The sequence below is a fragment of the Phocoena phocoena genome, chromosome 13 (assembly GCF_963924675.1).
Source record: "Phocoena phocoena chromosome 13, mPhoPho1.1, whole genome shotgun sequence".
Taxonomy (NCBI): Eukaryota; Metazoa; Chordata; class Mammalia; order Artiodactyla; family Phocoenidae; genus Phocoena; species Phocoena phocoena.
In genome coordinates this window covers 78,920,298-78,939,562 of record NC_089231.1, presented here as the reverse complement: position 1 = coordinate 78,939,562, position 19,265 = coordinate 78,920,298, and the positions used below count along the sequence as shown (strand labels likewise).

General features: G+C 49.2%; 1 protein-coding gene across 1 annotated transcript in view; it reads left to right on the top strand.

The window, feature by feature from the left end:
• KSR2 (kinase suppressor of ras 2) overlaps positions 1-19,265 on the top strand; it is a 398,943-nt gene that overhangs the window by 315,026 nt on the left and 64,652 nt on the right. The window contains exons 9-10 of the mRNA XM_065889764.1: positions 2,466-2,592; positions 11,940-12,108. Coding sequence (XP_065745836.1) covers positions 2,466-2,592; positions 11,940-12,108 — 296 coding nt within the window. The remainder of the gene's footprint in view (positions 1-2,465; positions 2,593-11,939; positions 12,109-19,265) is intronic.

Here is a 19,265-nt window from a genome sequence, read left to right as displayed (position 1 = left end):
TTTGGCCCTGCAGAAGTAGGCATAGGGAGGGGGCTTGCTCGGGCCTGTCGGTTTGGGCCATCTGTGTTCCATCTCCTGGGGCCCTGGGAGTGTCTGGGCCAACCTGTCTAGGCAGGGAGCCAGCTGCTACCTCTGGAAAGCCACTACCAGCCTCCTACCAGGCAAGAGCAAGACCAATTTAGTGAGAAGGAAAGGCTTTTCCCTGTCTGCTAGGGATTCAGGTGGAGGCCTCGCATTCCAGCTTTCAAAATAGTTCCCCCAGTTCTTGGCCTGTGGGGTAGTTATTCCCAGACTCCATTATCCACACTGCACTTCATCCACCGGAAGATTCTGTAGGCCTGTGCTGTTCCATACAGTAGCTACCAGCCATATCTGACTGTTTAAATTTAGATGTATTACAATGAAATAAAAATAAAAGCGTAATTACTCTGTCACACCAGCCGCATTTCAAGGGCTCCATATTGGACAGTACAGATACAGAACACATTCATCATTGCAGAAAGTTCTACTGGACATCACTAGTCCAGACGCTTGCTCTTGCAGAGGTGGTACGTGGGCCAGCAGCAACACGGGAATCGCCCGGGAGCTTGTTAGAAATGCACAACTTCTGGCCTCACTCCAGATCATGCATTTTAAACAGCTTCTACTGGCAATTTCTCTACACTTTAAAGAAGCACTGCTCTAGAGGAGAAGCTGCAAACTCAGAGGCCTGCCAGGTACCCTAAATGAGAGCCGCTGGCCAGGTGGGGCCGTGCAAAGTGGAGAGAGAGCCAGGCGCCATCTAGAGAGGATGGCCACTCCAGCAGTGTGGACCTGCATTGTACCGTTTCTCATGTTTCAAAGAAAAGCCCCAATAGTTTTATGTGCCGTATACTTATTTTTAAATGTTAACAACTTGTTAAAATTGTTAAAATTCTTGCTGGCGCCCTCCCCGCCACCCCCCACCTATAGGTTGGATGGAGGCCTAGTGCCAACTTTGGGGAACACAACTCGCTAATCCTCGTCCTCCGCCACCCCTCCCAGCCCTTCCGGCCTCGGGTCAGTGTAGGCTCAGGGGACTCTACCCTGGTCTTGAATGAACCCAAGGGAAACTTAAAGAAGGAGGTAGATTGCTGCCAAAAAGTGCTGGCACGTCTTCCAGAGCCAGTGGGCCATCAGTTTTCGATGATCTTTGCATCGCTTTCCTCCACGAGGAGAGAAGATTGCAAGAGAAGGAAAAGTCTTCAGCTCCTTTCTCTTGCCCCTTCCCACCTCATATCCTTAATTAAGAACCATCTGTTCCTTGAACAACTGTATACACGCCGTGAGGCTATTTTAAACGTGAATTCTCACCACTCCTGAGTCCTTGTCTTGGGTCAGCTTTGTCGAGGAAATCACCTCCCACCAGACTCCCTTCCACTGTGGTCTCTGCTGGAGCCCGGCTCCCACATGGAGACCAGGACCAGCCTGCTGGGAAGCGACCCACTCTCAGACACTGACATCGGAAGAAGGGCTCCCTCCCACCCACCTTCAGGATGCCCCCTTTACTCAAAGGCGGCAGGTGCCTGTACACACGAAGCAAACGGAACTTTCCAGAGGTCCACCAGCTTCTTGTTCTACCCACCCCCCTTTGGTAGGAAGTTGAAAATATAGTTGGTTTCCATGGTGATGGCAACCCAGGCTTAAGAGAGAAATTAAACCCCTGGGTCAGTCCAAAGCTTTAACTTTTCCGCGAACCCCCCAGCCCCACAATAAAAAACAGCTAACAAGTAACATTACCAGGCATCACATCTGAATGCAAGCTTCTTGCTCTGCCCCTCCCGGTGGTCCCTGTAAATAGTAAGTAACAGGGAGAGGGGCTCAGGTGATGTGGTTTGGATCAGGACACATTTATTTAGCATCGCCTGTGTGCCCAGCTTTGTGCCTTTAGGGATGATGCAAAGGGGAAGCTGGGAAGCTGAGACTTTCCTTCAGGGATCCATGGTGACCTTGTTTAGCACAAATGTATTTTGACCTGCTACAGACTGCTCGGGCCTGAGAAATCCCACAGGTGACCCAAGATGATCCTAACACACAGCTTAGATGCGGGAGGGACAGATGGCCACAATGAGCTTGTCGACTGATGACAGCCCCTGAGAAATCAGGAGCCTCTTGTCTTTCAAAGGAGGTTCAATTCTGAAATGAACGCCAATGTGAAACAATTGTGGTATTGGAGAAAAAAACTCCGATGGCTTCAGTTTCATTGTAATAATTTTTAATCGTCAAAAGCCATGTATTGACAACACATTTTAGAAACCACAGAGAGCACAGATAGTGGGAAAAGTGTCCCAGTATCATGACACAACACAGTGACTATCATTTTTAGGGAATTCCCTTCCAGTCTTGGGGGTGGGCCTTTGAGGTGGGGTCAGAGCTCTGCTCTCCTGACGTGACAGTACAGAGCAAAAGTGGTACTTAAATTCCCACATCGCTGTTTTTACCCCTACGGATCCAGCAAGGTTAGTCCGGACAGAGTCCGTTCCGTGTGACATCAACAACCCTCTACGAAAGCCACCCCGGTATTCGGACCTGCACATCAGCCAGACGCTCCCTAAAACCAACAAAATCAACAAGGTGAGACTGGAGTTCTGTTGGGAAGGGGCGTGCTGGGGCTGCCGCTGCCAGACAAGGGGCAGGAGGGAGGAAGGTTCTTGAACAGGACTCGGCAGGTTGATCTGGGAGCATTGCCCTTACTTCCCAGCCCACCTAGGCTCTCCTCATTCTGTGTGGTTTGTGTCTAGAAAAGTCTGGGGGGCATCCAGCCATCGGTGCAGAGTGAGTGTGCCAGAAATCTACCCAATTTAGAGAGAGGGCACCTGGCAAAGAGAATGAATGAGCGTGTTGACGGGGGCATAGTTAGGGATGGGAGGAGAGCCTGAGAGGGGGTCCTTAGTGGTGCAGACTCCGCCCTCTTTCCTCTGTGAGATGTTTCATTCTCTGCCAGGATGAGCTTTGCAGATGGTTCTGTGCTTTCTCACACATCTGTTGAATCCAACCACCAAGGAACAAGAGTCTGTTTCTGAGCTCCTGCTGGAGACTGGGTAGATGGATCTGTGTGGGGACCACAGGCTCTGAGCCCTAGCTAACCTGGTTGGCTTCTGGCTGGTCCTCAGACGGTGGTCAGCAGCGGGCTACTCTGTGCCTCTTTCTTGCCAATGTGGCCTGGAAATTTCCAGTGTGATTTCCATGTCCTTTGTTTGGTCTGTTGGTGGAAGAGCACCAAAGCAATCCCAGGGACACTTCCAACCTCACGGAAGGAGCAAAGGTAACATATGCCAACAGGTGATTTCTCAAGCCCTACGGTGCCTCCGTGTACTGTATGGAAGGTGGATAAAATGCGGGTCAGTCCAAGCGTGTGGGAAGTCACCAGCCTGTGTTCAGGACCCAGATGAGTGTCATGGTGGCCGTGTGACCTCTCGCCGGCAAGGCATACTCTCCCTTCTCTGCATAAGGCTGGAGAGGGCCTTTCTCCCTCCCCGATCCACTCTCCACACAGCAGTCAGAATGATTCTTTTTTTTTTCTTACTTTTTTTTAAAACATCTTTATTGGAGTATAATTGCTTTACAATGGTGTGTTAGTTTCTGCTTTATAACAAAGTGAATCAGCTATACATATACATATATCCCCATATCTCCTCCCTCTTGCATCGCCCTCCCATCCTCCCTAATCCCCCCCCCAGGTGGTCACAAAGCACCGAGCTGATCTCCCTGTGCTATGCAGCTGCTTCCCACTAGCTATCTATTTTACATTTGGTAGTGTATATATGTCCATGCCACTCTCACTTCGTCCCAGTCTCCCCTTCCCCCTCCCCACGACAGAGTGATTCTTAATGAATGTAATTTGAATCACACCACCCTCTGCTTAAAAACCATCCCGTGGCTTTCTGTTGCGTGGAGGAAACAAATCAAACTCCTCACTGCAGCCTGCAAGGCCATGCACAATTTGGTCCCTTCCTCCATCTCCGACCTCCCTTTCCAGGCCTCCCCAACAAAGTCCATATGTTCTTTCTCTCTCATGCTGTCACCCACCGTTTTTACTACTGGATCTCAGTCGTTCACCATCTGTCTCCTTGTGGCATTGTCTTAGGACTTGATGATGCAGCTTGGCCCCTGAAGTCAGGCAGACCTGGCAACCAGTCTTGGGGCCTCCACTCACTCACTCTGAGACTCTGGGCAAGTAACTGAACCTCTCACTGAGCCTCAGCTTTCCTGTGTGTAAAATGGGCGTGTTCCAGTTACCCACTGCTGTATAAACAAACGACCTCAAACTTAGTGATGGACACCAACAGCTCTTTAATTATGCTCATGGGGATCAGGGTCAGGGATTGGGAAAGGGGTACAGTGGGGATGGTTTGTCTCTGCTTCATGATGTCCAGCTGCGAAAAGCTCACGCAGCTGGGGGCTGGAATCATCCAGAACAGGGATTGGCAAACTATGGTTTACAGGCCAAATCTAGCCCACTGCCTGTTTTTGGGAAATAAATTATACTGGCACAAGCCACACCCGTATTTTCTATGGCTGCTTTCATGCTTCAAGGGCAGAATTGAGTAGTTACAACAAAGACCGCTTGGCTCACAGAGCCTAAACCACAGGATGGTTTAGCCATTTCAAGAAAAAGTTGGCCAACCCCTGATCGAGAGGCTCCTTCACTCACGTATCTGGTGCTGGGATGAGTCAAAGGCTGACCTCAACAGAGACTCATCGGGAGCAACTACATGTGGTCTTGCCTTGTGGCTTGGGCTTCCTCACAATATGGCTGCTTCAGGGCAGTCAGGCTTCTTACATGGCACCTCAGGGCTCGAACAGCAACTGTCCTAGCAAACAAGGTGAGAGCTGCAAAGGCTTTTTATAACCTAGCAGTATAAAAGCCCGTGCATTGTCTTGGCTTGTCTCTAGCCAAGGGCTGGCAGTGTCAGTTCTGCTGTGCTCTACCGATGGAAGCAGTCACAAGCCTACTCAGATTTAAGGGGAGGAGGCGTGATCTCACTTGTCAATGGGAAGAATCCAAGGAATTTGTGACCGTTTTTGAAAATGTCCCCTGGTAAGCAAACAGAGCACCAACCCCAGAGAGTTATTGTGGGGATGAAATGAAATAATCAACATAAAGCACTTAAGAGAGGTTCCTGGCACATGGTAAGCGTACAGGAAATTCTAGTTATTTTTATCAGCTTAAATCTTGGGCTTCCAATAATAATGTCCGGCTGAGTCTGCTTTTCCTTTGTTATTTGTAAAAGATGTAGGTCTCCCCACCGCTGGGGTTGGGATGCTTAAGGGACTTGAATAGTGAGGCTCCTGGGAAGTAACCAGGCACACCTATAACCATCCTGTCCTTTGTGACCTCTTGAGGGATGAGTGGCTCAGAGCCGTCTCGAGACCTTTCTCTCTGGCTTTACAGACGCAACGAGCCTCTTGGTGTCAGATGGGACAGATAGATCGGTGACTGTGACATTGTTCTGCTTGTCTGCCAGCAGGAGCATTTGATAAGAGAAATAAATTAACCTCTATTTAGAAAGTGGCTTTGACATGAAGGTGGACAGGAGCTATCAGAGAGCTGGGTTATTGTTTCTCCTCTTTCTCTTCTCACTGGCTTCACGCAGATTCTTTCTGTCAGGCGATGATGTGGTTAGTGCAATAGATTTGAGCCAATTTGATCTGCAGATTCCCTTTTCATTGCTCTCTGTCTCTTCTCTTGTCTAGCTCTGTCAGTCCAGGTTCATAAGAGCCCAGCTTGTTCACCCAGCAAAATGATTTGAGTGTGCATTTTGGAGTCAGAAGGTCTGGGCTTGAAACTCAGTTTCTTCATATGCTCTATGACCAGAGCAAGATCCTTCCGCCTTTGCTTTCCCCTCCGTAAAGAGGGCATTATAATAGTAGATGGTATTGGAGTTGTGGAGAGGAGTTGATGCCGTGTGTTATATGTCAGGAGTTTAGTCCCAACACTGGATCCTCAGGCCATGGCAGAGCTTGGTGTTGAAGAAGACAGACGAGGAGGAGGGGGAAGAGGAGAAAGAGGAAGAGGGAGGAGAAGCAAGAACAGGAAGAAGAAAGAAGAGGGAGGAGGAGGGTGGGGAGGATGGAGGAGAAGCAGCAGCAGCGTCTGCCGCTCCTGAGGGGACCAGTCTACAGTGTCTGTGCTTCCGCACCAAGGCATCAAAGGTCCCACCTGGGGCTTCCCTGGTGGCGCAGTGGTTGAGCGTCCACCTGCCGATGCAGGGCACACGGGTTCGTGCCCTGGTTCGGGAAGATCCCACATGCCGCAGAGCGGCTAGGCCCGTGAGCCATGGCCACTGAGCCTGCGCGTCCGGAGCCTGTGCTCCGCAACGGGAGAGGCCACAACAGTGAAAGGCCTGCGTACTGCAAAAAAAAAAAAAAAGGTCCCACCTGCAGTGGTGTCCGGAGCTGAAGATATGCCTGCTGCAGGGAAGCTTTTTTTTTTACATCTTTATTGGAGTATAATTGCTTTACAGTGGTGTGTTCGTTTCTGCTTTATAACAAAGGGAATCAGTTATACATATACATATGTTCCCATATCTCTTCCCTCTTGCATCTCCCTCCCTCCCACCCTCCCTATCCCACCAATTTAGGTGGTCACAAAGCACCGAGCTGATCTCCCTGTGCTATGCGGCTGCTTCCCACTAGCTAGCTGTTTTACATTTGGTAGTGTATATATGTCCATGCCTCTCTCTCACTTCGTCCCAGCTTACCCTTCCCCCTCCCCATATCCTCAAGTCCATTCTCCAGTAGGTCTGTGTCTTTATTCCTGTCTTACCCCTAGGTTCTTCATGACATTTTTTTTCTTAAATTCCATATATATGTGTTAGCATACGGTATTTGTCTTTCTCTTTCTGACTTACTTCACTCTGTATGACAGACTCCAGGTCTATCCACCTCATTACAAATAGCTCAATTTCGTTTCTTTTTATGGCTGAGTAATATTCCATTGTATATATGTGCCACATCTTCTTTATCCGTTCATCCGATGATGGACACTTAGGTTGCTTCCATCTCCTGGCTATTGTAAATAGAGCTGCAATGAACATACTGGTACATGACTCTTTTTGAATTATGGTTTTCTCAGGGTATGAAATGGCTGCGTGCTGGCCCTCCCTTACAGTTGGTTGCAAGGTACAGGCTCACCTCGGCTAGCTCAGCACAGGGAGTTGTCTATGGGAAGGATGGACATGGGGCAAGAAGAGAAAGGGGAATCACAGTTGAGGAGCTAGGTCTCATGAAACTGGACATGGAGGACAGGCTTGTGCTCAGGCCAGCGCTTGGACCCTCAGCAAGACCATGGGTCACTGTTCTGGCCCCCCATCATGACGGTGGCTCAGCTGCTATTTGTGGGTGCCCTCTGGTCTGGTACTGTTGACCGGTCTCCCCGTCCTCTCCTCTCGTCTTTTCTCTCCATCACTGCTTCTGTGGCCGTAGACTTCCTACTCCCTGTAACCTCAGCCAGTTTGTTTTCTGGCCTGTCGTGGCTCTTCTGTTCCCTGGAACCTCATCTCCACTCCACCTTTGCTCTGCTTTCCACTGTTCTTCCTTTTGGCCCTGCTCTGTTTATTCCATATCATAGGTCACTGACCAGCTGTCATGATGCCCTGACCTATGGTCTTGAGTTGGGAGTGGGCTATGGCAGTCACAAGACAAGTATGGCTGTTTAGGAGAGTCTGTTGGGTTGGAGGGTGGGGACGGTTTCCTTGGGAAAAGTCCACGGGGGAGAGAGTTACTGTCATTGGCATGTTCAAATCAGTGCACAGCTGGGTGAAGGGGGAACCTGGGAGGTGAACATGCTTCTGTTTGATTCTCAGAGTCAGATGCGAGTTTCCTATTACTTGGTTCGACCTTCTGTTCCTGCTTCTGGGCTGGAGATGGGGACCTGGGCCACTAACCCTCTGTATGACTCCAGCAAGTCACATACCATCTCTGAGTCTCGGAGTCCCCATCTGTAGCACGAAGGGGTGGGACTGGACGGTCTCTGAAGGATGTTTCCACATCTACACTGCGCTCAGAAAGAGGAATTATGCCATTAGTCCTTCCCTTCATGATCTGGTAGAGTTTGAGTTTCCCTCTGCTGGAAGACAACCTCCAGCTGCTCCCATTGGGACACAGATCTGGGTCTGGCCCGAGGAAGGAATTTCCCATCCTGTTTAGCAGTTCTGCTGGGCACCGTGGGCACCGTATGCAGCTTTCTGTTTGCCGATTCTGTTGATTCACATCAGCCCCGAGCCTCGGACATGAGAAAGACTGAACTCCTGCCATAACTGTTTCCTTCATAAGAGCAGCTCCTGCTTCCCTCCCTCCCTTCATCTCTCCTTCCATCCCTCCTTCCTTTCCAATCTTGATTCATATAACATTTATTAGCCACCTCCTATGTTTTTGTTTCTGTGCTAAGTTCTGCAGATGCCAAGATGAATAAGACACTGTCTCGTAACAGGAGATAAACCTTTTCCTCCTTCCCTCTCTCCTTCTCCTTATCCCTCCCTCTCTTCATTTCTTTCTTTGTTCCTTCCTCTATCACACATTTTTCAAGGGACCACACTGTTCCTGGCATATTGCTAAGTGCTGAGAATAGGGAGCTTCTAGCCTCGAGGATGAGACAGATAAGTAAGCCGAGAAGTGACGGTGTTGAAGCATCAACGGAAGCTGGGGCCAGTACCAGGAGCGAGCTAGTACCAGGCAGGGCTAGTACCAGGAGTGAGCTACTACCAGGCAGGACTAGTACCAGGCAGGGCTAGTACCAGGCAGGGCTAGTACCAGGAGTGAGCTACTACCAGGCAGGACTAGTACCAGGAGTGAGCTAGTACCAGGCAGGGCTAGTACCAGGAGTGAGCTACTACCAGGCAGGGCTAGTACCAGGCAGTGCTAGTACCAGGAGCAAGCTAGTACCAGGCAGGGCTAGTACCAGAAGCGAGCTAGTACCAGGCAGGACTAGTACCAGGAGGACTGGAACCAGGAGCGAGCAATGTGCTGACCTGCTGGAGTGGGAGGTCAGGGGAACTTCTCAGAGGGCCGGTCTGAGCTGGGCTTTGAGGAAAGAATAGGCATCTTCCAGGCAGACTGGACAAGGCAGGGCAGGTATTTCAAGTAGAAATAACAACATGTCCCAAGCCTCAGAGATGTGAAATAGCCTGGTTTGTGTTGGGAACTGTGGACCGACCATTTGCTGCGATGAGAGAAGAGGAAGTGATTGTAGGGATGAGAGAAGAGGAAGTGACGTAAGCCCAGGTCAAGCCTGAATGTGTACATCGTGGACCAACGTTTTCATTAAACATGCTGTGTCGTTGGAGCACAGTCTATATGCCAGTTCCTCCTAATGGGATGCTGTTTTTAGTACAAACCTTTATACTTTTTTTAACTGATATAATGACTTTTTTGCAGAGCATCTATGGAAACTTCTTGAAATTTGCCAATCTGTGAGTAGAAGTTCAAAGAAGAGTGTTGACAGGATGGATAGATGCCTGACCTTCATTTCCCCTTGTCCCTCTACTGACATGATCAGTCCCTAACTTCCTTTAAAAACTTCCTGTGCCCCATTGGGCTGTACGGGGCCTTCACAGCCCAACCATGTAAATCTTAGCCCGCATGTCACTGCCATATTATTCCTTATACTAACATGTCCATCGCCATTAAAATTTAATTACCATTCGATAAATTAGGATAGAATGAGAAGGCTGGATTCCTGATGCCTTTCTACTAAAATCAGATCAGAATTACCTCCAAGGTGGTCTTGCATGGAAGGTGGCTGGAATGAACTAGAGCATGACCTTGCCTGGAATAGGAGTACTTTGTCCAAGGAATGTTTGTAGGAGTTTGATCCACAAGAGCCACAGAGGATAACAACCTAGCTGTCCTTCAATGGACGGTTGTTCAAATAAACTGTGGTACATCCATACCATGAAATACCACTCAGCAATAAAAAGGAACAATCCATCGATGCGTGCAATAACTTGGATGACTCTCCAGAGAACTATTCTGAGTGAAAAAAGCCAATCCAAAAAGGTTATATACTATATGATTCAATTTATAGAACATTCTTGAAATGACAAAATTATAGCAGTGGAGAATAGGGTAGTGGTGCCAGGGATAAAAGATGGGAGGGCAGGGTGGTGAGGAGAGAAAAGGGCAACATGAGGGCCCCTTCTGGGGGTGGAAATGTTCTGTATCTTGACTGTATCAATTCAGTGTCCGGGTCGTGATATTGTACCGTAGTTTTGCAAGATGTTATCATTGGAAAAAACTAAGTAAGAATGCATGGTATCCCTCTATTATTTCCTACAAGTACATGCAAATCTGCAGTTATCTCAAATAAAAAGCTTAATTGCAAAAGTAAACGCCGTCATCAATATAATCGCTACCGTTTGTTGATAGCAAAGTGCCTCAGTGCAGTGCTCAGGGTGTAGGTACATACATAACCTTCGTTAAACTCCGCAACAGATCCACACACAGTGGCTGTTCTTCGCCCACATGAAGGACAGGGAGAGACTGAAGCTCCCAGAGGGGAAGTCACTGACGTGGAGGCAGTGTGACCGCGTGGGAGTGGGGTGGACTCTAGGAGGGGGACGTGCACAGCACCGGTTGAGCACGGGATGCCACTGGGCATCCAGATGGGGAATGTCCGTTCCCCACCCCACACTCCCCGCCCTCATATGCTGGTTGGTGTTTGCTACACCAGCTCTGGAGTTTGGCAGGTAAGCACACCTGTTGACTAATAACCAGATCACACAAAACCGTCCTTGGGCACTTGGAGCCAAGCTGAACGGTGGGCCTCTGAGTAATGCAGGGACCAAGTGATCCCTGTCCTGTGAGTGAACAGATTAAGGTTCCCCGGAGAGCTCTTAGCTCTGCAGGCTTTGAGAGGCAGGAACCCCTTTTCTGGGATGCTGAGGTTTGCTAGTGTTATTCCCATTTTACAGAGGGCAAAACTGAGGAATGGTGAGGGTAAGCATTTTGTTCAGGATGTGAGGGGAAGAGGTGGCCATGGGATTTTGAATCTGCCTTTGCCTCACTCTGGATTCTGCTTGTAAGAGTTTGCTGGGGATGCTGGGTAGCTAAGACGAATCACCACAAACTGGGTAGCTAAGACAAAAGGCGTTCTCTCACAGTCTGGAGTGCGGAATTCTGAGATCGAGGTGTCGGCAGGGTTGGTTCTTTCTGAAGACTCTGAGGGAGAATCCATTCCATGCCTCTCTCCTTACTTTCGGTGGCTCCAGCAATCCTTGGCATTTCTTGGCTTCTAGAAGCATCAGTCTCCTGTCTACCCCTGTCTTCAAATCGCCTTTTCCTCTGTGTGTCTTTCCTTTTCTGTTTCTTATAAGGACACTTGACATTGGATTTAATGCCCCCCACGCCCAAATCCAGGATGACCTCATTTCAAAATCCCTGACCAGTGCTGTTCTGAGGAGGCACACATGGATTCTATCTTCCTCTTGACTTTAGAGCAGTTTCAAGGGCCGGAAGAGGCATTGCTGGTTCCAACTGAGATGCGAGGGAAGTTGCTGCAGGCTTGCTCTCACACTCTCTCTTGAGCTGTCAGGCCGTTGATTCTTTAATAAACACTCAGGATGCGAGGCGTTAGGATGGGAAGAACACTCTGGGCACCTCTGCGTGGGACTTTCCAAAATCAAAGAGGCGTGGGGAGCGTGACTGTTGCCTACATAGCTTTCATTATGTGGTAACCTTTCAGTCCGGGCTCCAAGCAGTGGACAGGAATTTGACCCCAGAAGCTGTTCCATCCGCAGCTGGATGCAACCTGGTGGGATGATGAAGCAGGTGGGGGGACTTTGGAAGGATCTGGTGGTTGAGGAAAATGGAAGAGATGCTGTGGATGCTAGGGTGGGGTCTCTTCCTGTGCAACCCGCTCTCACTGCTGTGTCTCTGCCTCTCTGTCGGCCCCTGCCCCCTCCCCTACTTTCTTCCTGCAGGACCACATCCCTGTTCCTTACCAGCCAGACTCTAGCAGCAATCCCTCATCCACAACGTCCTCCACGCCCTCCTCGCCAGCGCCCCCGCTCCCTCCCAGTGCCACGCCGCCTTCTCCCCTACACCCTTCTCCGCAGTGCACAAGGCAGCAGAAGAACCTCAACCTGCCAGGTACCTCCATGCTTGGGAAGCTACAGGGGGGAGCTCTGGGTTCGTGCCAGAGCCATTTCCGGACTAGTCCATGCGTAAAGGCAATGAGTTGGAAGCATATGGATTGAGTCTTACCATATGCAGGGAAGTTGCTACATATTACCTTATTTGATCTTTAGAGTAGCCATGACGTAAGTACAGTCAGCTCCATTTTACAGATGAGGAAACAGAGGCTCAGAGAGGTAAAGGGACTCTTAGAGACTCAGTCTTTTGGGAAGCAGCAACCCAGGATCTCCACCTAAGTCTGAGTCACAGGGGGAGCCATTGGCTCTGGAGCTGGCCTTTGTCTTATGAGCTAAATCGGTTGAAACTGACAACAGGGCTGCATTCTGAGTCCTACCCCAGACATCAGGACAGGGCTCTGAATGAGCGGGCTGGCGTCCGATATTCCGTATCCAGCTCTCTCATGTTCCTGACCTGTGACCTCTGACTTCAGTTTTCTCATCTCTGAAAGGATATAGGTGGACGAGAGGACCCCAGAGGGTCTTCCAGCTCACAAACTCCAGGGCACTCGGCTGCTGACCTGAGACTATGTGCTGGGCTGTGAGATGGTGGAGAGGCCGTCATGTGATGATTTGGCTTCTCGGACTTAAGAAAGGGCTCTCTCTCTGCTCTTAGGCAGGCCAGACCTAAGAGTCTTCCTACCCCTTCCGGGGCCCGGCCCAGCCCACGTGCCGTTCTAGGGCCCCAAGGACATTTCCAGTTCAGCCATACTGGCAGCGTCATAGCTGACTTCAAGACAGAGGCTGGCGGGATGAGGTCTTGCTTGGCCAGTTGGGACCGAAGTCTAGGTCTGTGTTGTTCAACATGGTACCCACTAGTCACGCATGGCTGTTTAAATTTAAACTAATTAGGGCTTCCTTGGTGGCGCAGTGGTGAAGAATCCGCCTGCCAATGCAGGGAACACGGGTTCGAGCCCTGGTCCAGGAGGATCCCACATGTCACAGAGCAGCTAAGCCCGTGCGCCACAACTATGGAGCTTGCGCTCTAGAGCCTGCGAGCCACAACTACTGAGCCTGTGCTCTAGAGCCCGCGAGCCACAACTACTGAGCCTGCGTGCCACAACTACTGAAGCCTGTGCGCCTAGAGCCTGTGCTCCACAACAAGAGAAGCCACTGCAACGAGAAGCCCGCACACCGCAACGAAGAGTAGCCTGCTCGCCACAACTAGAGAAAGCCTGTGCGCAGCAACGAAGACCCACCGCAGCCAAAAATAAATAAATAAGTAAATTTAAAAAAAAATTAAATGAATTAAAATTAAATATAATTAAAGTTTTAATTCCTCAGTCATACTAGCCACATTTCAAGTGCTTGCAAGCCACATGTGGCTAGTGGCTGCCATACTGGACAGCACAGGTATAGACCATTTCCCACCATTGCAGAAAGTTCCACCGGGCAGTGCTGGTCTAGGGGCTGATTTCCTCCTGAGCCAGTGAGCTTCACGCAGGGGGAAAATATCCCAGGTCTGTAGCCACAAGTCACACCTGCAAGCCTAACCAGCCGTGAGAGAATATCTGGTAAACGAACGAAGACCCAACCCCACATCTGGACAACACCCAGATACAACCACCCATTGAGGACAAGCTGATCACGTCACCTGCCCACACTGCTTTGATCTGGGCTGTGTCCAAAGGGATAGAGTGTGTTTTAAAACTTGCGTCATGGAAATTTTTTGGTTAAGTCCAAGCCCGAGGCAGCCTCATACCTGTGGTGTGAGGGCCACTTACCTGGCAGCCAGCAAGGACCATAATGGGAGTCAGCAGCTGGAATCATTTCAGTAAGTGCCCCTGAGTCAACAAGGCAACAATTGCCCAGCATTTCCGTAGACTGAGGGTTCCCACCAGCACCCTGAGCCATTTCCACTTCTCTGGAAGGAGGGGAATGGAAAAAAGGCCCTTTGACACCCCATGACCCCCCAATTTCTGGAGGGAGGGGCTGGGTCCCTTCCTAGAGCTGTACCACCTGCCACCCAAGACACACACTTAGGGCTATTTTCCCAGTAACTGTTTGCTACTTGTTTATGGGTGAGGGTAGCGGGGGCAGGAAAGAACCTCTTTAAGGGAGAACCACGCCTCAAAGCACCACAGCTCTTTTCATCTCCAAAAGACTGCCGGCATCTTTAAACAAGAGACCTGACTCACCAGGGGTGGTCACTGTTCCATCAGTTCCTTTGTCCCTTCCGTCAGAGCCCCAGGGAGGGGCCTTGGCCAAGTTGCAGTGCTCGCCTGCCAGTGGATCTGCATCTACTCCATGGCAGGTCCCAACAGTGTCCTGACCCTCTTTGGGGAGTGGGCTAAGGGGTCCTTTGGGGGAAGGCACTTTAGAACAGCAGTTAAGAGTGTGGGTTCTGGAGCCAGGCTGCTTGGGTTCAAATCCCAGCTCCGTCACTTAATAACTGTGTGATGTTGAACAAACTACTTGCCTCTCTGTGCCTCTGTTCCCTCATCTGTACAACGGGGATAATAATAGTACCTATTCTGTAGAATCCTCGAAGGGCTAAGCATTACCATATATGTACAGAGCTTAGCAGAGCACCTATCTCGTCAAAGAGCTCAACAAAGGTGAGCTATTTTCATTATTATTAGATAAACACAGGAATAGCAAATTACCGTGGCTACCACTGCTAAGTAATCCGGGCCTAACTAGAATTGTGGAAATAAAGATGAAATCCCCATATACCATGGTATTGGGAGTAAGAATCAAATTAAACTTTGGGGTTCGGCAATTTGGCATTGACTGTCAAAGTTTCAAATGTACATTCCTTGGACCAGCAAAATCACTTTTAAGAATTTATATACAGAAATGTTTGCAAAGGGCATGGGGATCTGTATGTAAGGATTTCATGGCAACAGTAAAAAATTTGGACTCAACCCAAATGCCCATCAGGAGGGGAGTGTTTGAATATGCTAATATATCTATATAACCAAATACTCAGCCACCCTTAAAAAGAATGGAGTAGCTCTTTGTAAATATCCTGACATGGAAAGATATCCACAATATCTTTTAAGTGGAAAATAAGTGATGTGCAAAGCAACTGGTATAACATCCTATTTATTGTAACATTGTTTTATATATTTGTATATGTATGTTTAAATGTGTGTGTATGTATATATATGTTTGTATATGTACACAGATGTCTGCAAGACTTCATGGCAAGTGTTCTAAGAAAAGGAATTTTCTTTTATGCACTACTGTAATGTATATAAGAGCAAGGAATATGCACCCGTTTTATAATTGAATAATAACAATAAAATGCAATGCCGACAGGGAAAACAAAATAGGACCCTCCAGAAGGGCCACCAGACCTTCCCTCTGTCTTAGGCAGTTTTTGCAAAATTCCACCAGGGTGACAGGCATCTGTTCTGTTCATACGAGGCCCTGGTCACCTGTTATACTCTAGACTGGGAGCCTCTGTTGATGGGAAAAGGAGCTTTGGCCCTGGTTTCCTGCCAGATGTTGAGTTTTCTGAAGACTATTCAAGCTAACGCCTAGGCATAAAAATGTCCCTGGCATTGATTGATCTAGAATATTCTTTCTCTAAAACAGGCTGTGCGGTTAATGGTCATTTGGCTCATTTGCTAACCTCAGGGCACCCACGGGCTTGGTGGGATTTGCGATTGTGCTCTGCTGGTCGGCTGGACCTCCTTGTTTTCCGCCACTCCCTTAAGAAGCCTGGTGCCATGTTGGACATGGCACAGTGTAGGATGGAGTCAAGAGGGCTACATTTGGATCCCAGATTTGCCCCTTCCCACCTCTGTGGCCTTGAGTATGGCACTGGTGCTGTTTAGATCTCAGTTTCTCATCTGTAAAGTGGGTCTAACTTGCAAGCTTGTGTGACATTTGATGTGGGAAGGTACATGAAGGGGCTTTGTAAGGGACTATCGTGTGGGTTTTAGAGGCTGGAGTGTTCAAATGCCTTCTTTCTTGGGCATAACCTAGTGCCATGTTTAGTGTCTGTCTCCTGCCTCAGAACATCAGCTCCACGAGGCTAGGAAACTAGTCTGCTTCATCCACCCCTCTGCGCCCAAAGCCCATCATAGTGCCCACTGCTCAAGGCACTGATTAGATGTTTGCTGGATGAGTGAGTGAACGAGTGACTTGAGGCTCATGTGCTGCCCAGAGCTGCAGGTTTGTGTTTTTTTCCTTTAAACTGTCTTCTGGCCCTCAGACTGCTTTCATCCATTCCGATATCCTTAATGGGTATTTATTAAGCATCTACTACACACCAGGTACTGTACAAGGCACCACGTATGGGGCAAGGCACAAATCAGAAATGCCCTGTAAAAGTTTGCCATTGCTGCTGTAGCAAATCACCACGAGCTTAGAGGCTTAAAGCAGCAGAAATTTAGTATCTTACGGTTATGGAGGTCAGAAGTCCAAAATCAGTTTCACTCGGCTCAAAATCAAGGAGTTTGCAGAGCTGGTTTCTTTTGGAGGTTCTAGGAAGGAATCCATTTCCTTGCCTTTTCCCAGCTTCTAGAGGCTGCCTGCATTCCTTTGCTCATGGCCTCGCATCACTGCAGCCTCTGCCTCTGTTATCACATCTCCTGTGATTCTCTCTGACTTGGATCCTCCTGCCTCCCTCTCGTAAGGACCCTTGTGATTATGTTTAGGGTTCACCCAGAGAATCCAGGATAATCTCCTCATCTCAAGATCCTTAAGTTCTTCACATCTGCAAAGTCCCTTTTGCCATGTAAGGTAACATATTCACGGGTTCCAGTGGCTAGGATATGGCCATCTTAGGGATGGGGGTGGGGGGAGAGGGCATCATTCTGCCTATCACAGTCTCTGTTCTCATGGAGTTTATAGCTTAGTGGGAGAGACAGGTGTTAGCCGAGCAAACATCCACATGAAAATAGGATTATAAGTTGTGATAAGTGCTGTGAAGGGAAAGAACAGTGCTATGAGCAAATTCAAGAAGAGAACAAGTTTAGGTTGAAAGGTCAGAGGCAGCTGAGTTCTGAAGACTGGCCAGAGAGGACTGGTGGGGAGTTGTCCAGGCAAAGAGAGGGGAACACGTGCAAAGCCCTTGCCACGGGAAAGAGCTGGAAAAAAATGTCCCAGTGGCTGGAGTGCCATAAACAAGGCACCAAGCAAGACTCAGAGCTGCGGGGCTGAGGCCTGGCAGGGCCTTGTAGGGCTTGGCAGGAATTTAGATTTTATTTAAGACACAATGAGAGGCCGTTGCAAGGTTTAGGCAGGGGATATTTTGATCTTTCTTCTTTTCTTCTAGATCCTTCCTTTCAGATGACCACTCAGGCTGCTCTCTGGGGAGCCCATAGGGAAGGAATGGGGGCTTCAGAGTGGAAGAGCCTTCAAAGTGGCCTGCTTGTCTCTCTGACCTCTGGTCATCTGCAGCCTCCCAGTTCCTGGGTCCTCTTTGATGCCAGAGAGCCAGGAGCCACTTGGGTTCATCTGCTGCCCCTCGGACCTGCTTCTCGCTGGTGTCCGTTATCAGCAAGAACAGGCAGGACTCACAGCGCCCTTTCCCTCCTCCTCTGGCCAAGACTCTCTCCCTTTCGGCCGTCAGGACCGAGCTGTTATCAGGCACTTGAAGGGGTCCAGGCGGAGGTTGGCTCTGAGCGTGGAGGCCTTTGCCGGGTGTCGCATTGCCTGACACCTGTCCCGTCTCAGGTGCCTTCTCTCCATCACCAGCCCCGCCTCCTTAAAAGAACACTTAACTGACAGCTAACCTATTCTGCAGACACTGAATCCTCGGTCCCAGTTGCGGAGGGAAGAGATCAACTAAGTCTCTTGACAATCCCAGGTAGTTTTTCTTCTTTTAATTTTAGCCCCTTGTTGACTAACAAAGTGTCTGCCTGCAATGAAAAAACCTAAGTTATCTAACGGAAGAAAGGTCCCTGACATCATGGAGGTTGGATTTCTTCTAAAGCTTTGTTCTGTAACCTTGAATGAGTTGCTTCCCAGCCCCGGCGCTTCATCTTCCAGAATCAAAAATGCATCCATGGGCTTCCCTGGTGGCGCAGTGGTTGAGAGTCCGCCTGCCGATGCAGGGGACACGGGTTCGTGCCCCGGTCCGGGAAGATCCCACGTGCCGCGGAGCGGCTGGGCCCGTGAGCCATGGCCGCTGAGCCTGCGCATCAGAGCCTGTGCTCCGCAACGGGAGAGGCCGCAGCAGTGAGAGGCCCGCGTACTGCAAAAAAAAAAAAAAATGCATCCATTTCAATTCCAGCTAGCTGAGGTATTTGGGAATTGCTGTGCTAAAAGAGAGTTGAGTAATTGAACAAACGTGAGCAGCTTACCCACAGGGTGCCAGGCACCAAACCAGGTGCTTGGCATCCTGAGGTGCCAGGACTTGCTGTCCATCCCGGGGGAATTTATAAATCCACTGCACCCTCGGGGCAGCTAATGACTTAGCCCTTTGAAACCATCTGACTGTCTACGAATTATAAAGCATTCTCGTCTGTTAGTTAAGAGAGCTTAGAAAGAGATGGGCTTATGCACCGCAGCTGATCCTGATTCTGCACGTTCTATGCCCTCTGAAGCTCAGCCCTATGAAGGATTTTTATTATCCCCATTTTACACATCTGGAAACTGAGACTTGGAGAGAGTTGCTGAAGCTTTTATAAGCAATCAAGGAAGAGCAAGAATTCAACCCTACAGGATCAGCTTCTAGACTCCAGGCTTGGAACCACTGTACTGATTCTTGGTGAGCCAGCTTGTCGCTGAATGAGTAGAACTGTTTCCGGAAGTGTATTCACCAACTCAGACTCATATCTGATCCCATCCCTGCTCACTGCCTTTACTTGAGGCTATAAAACTCTGTGTGACCTGTCCCCCACCCCTGACACCGCTTGTACTCCCGGGTCCAGGCCCTCTACCCTACTGGAATAGTGCTAACATTGGAAACCTTGGGGATGTCCAGAACAACTGGCCTCCAGTGAACAGACTGGAAGTAAACTGAATTGTAAGAGAATGAGCAGTGAATTTGAGGAAGTTTCTTTTATATGATTTTTCCCTAAATATGGAAATTAATTCATGCCTGTGGTAGGCAGAATAATGGTCCCCCAAAGAGGACCACGCTCTACTCCTGGGTTCTGTGAATATGTTACTTTATACGGCAAAAAGACCTTTGCAGCTGTTGCTGAATTAAGGTTC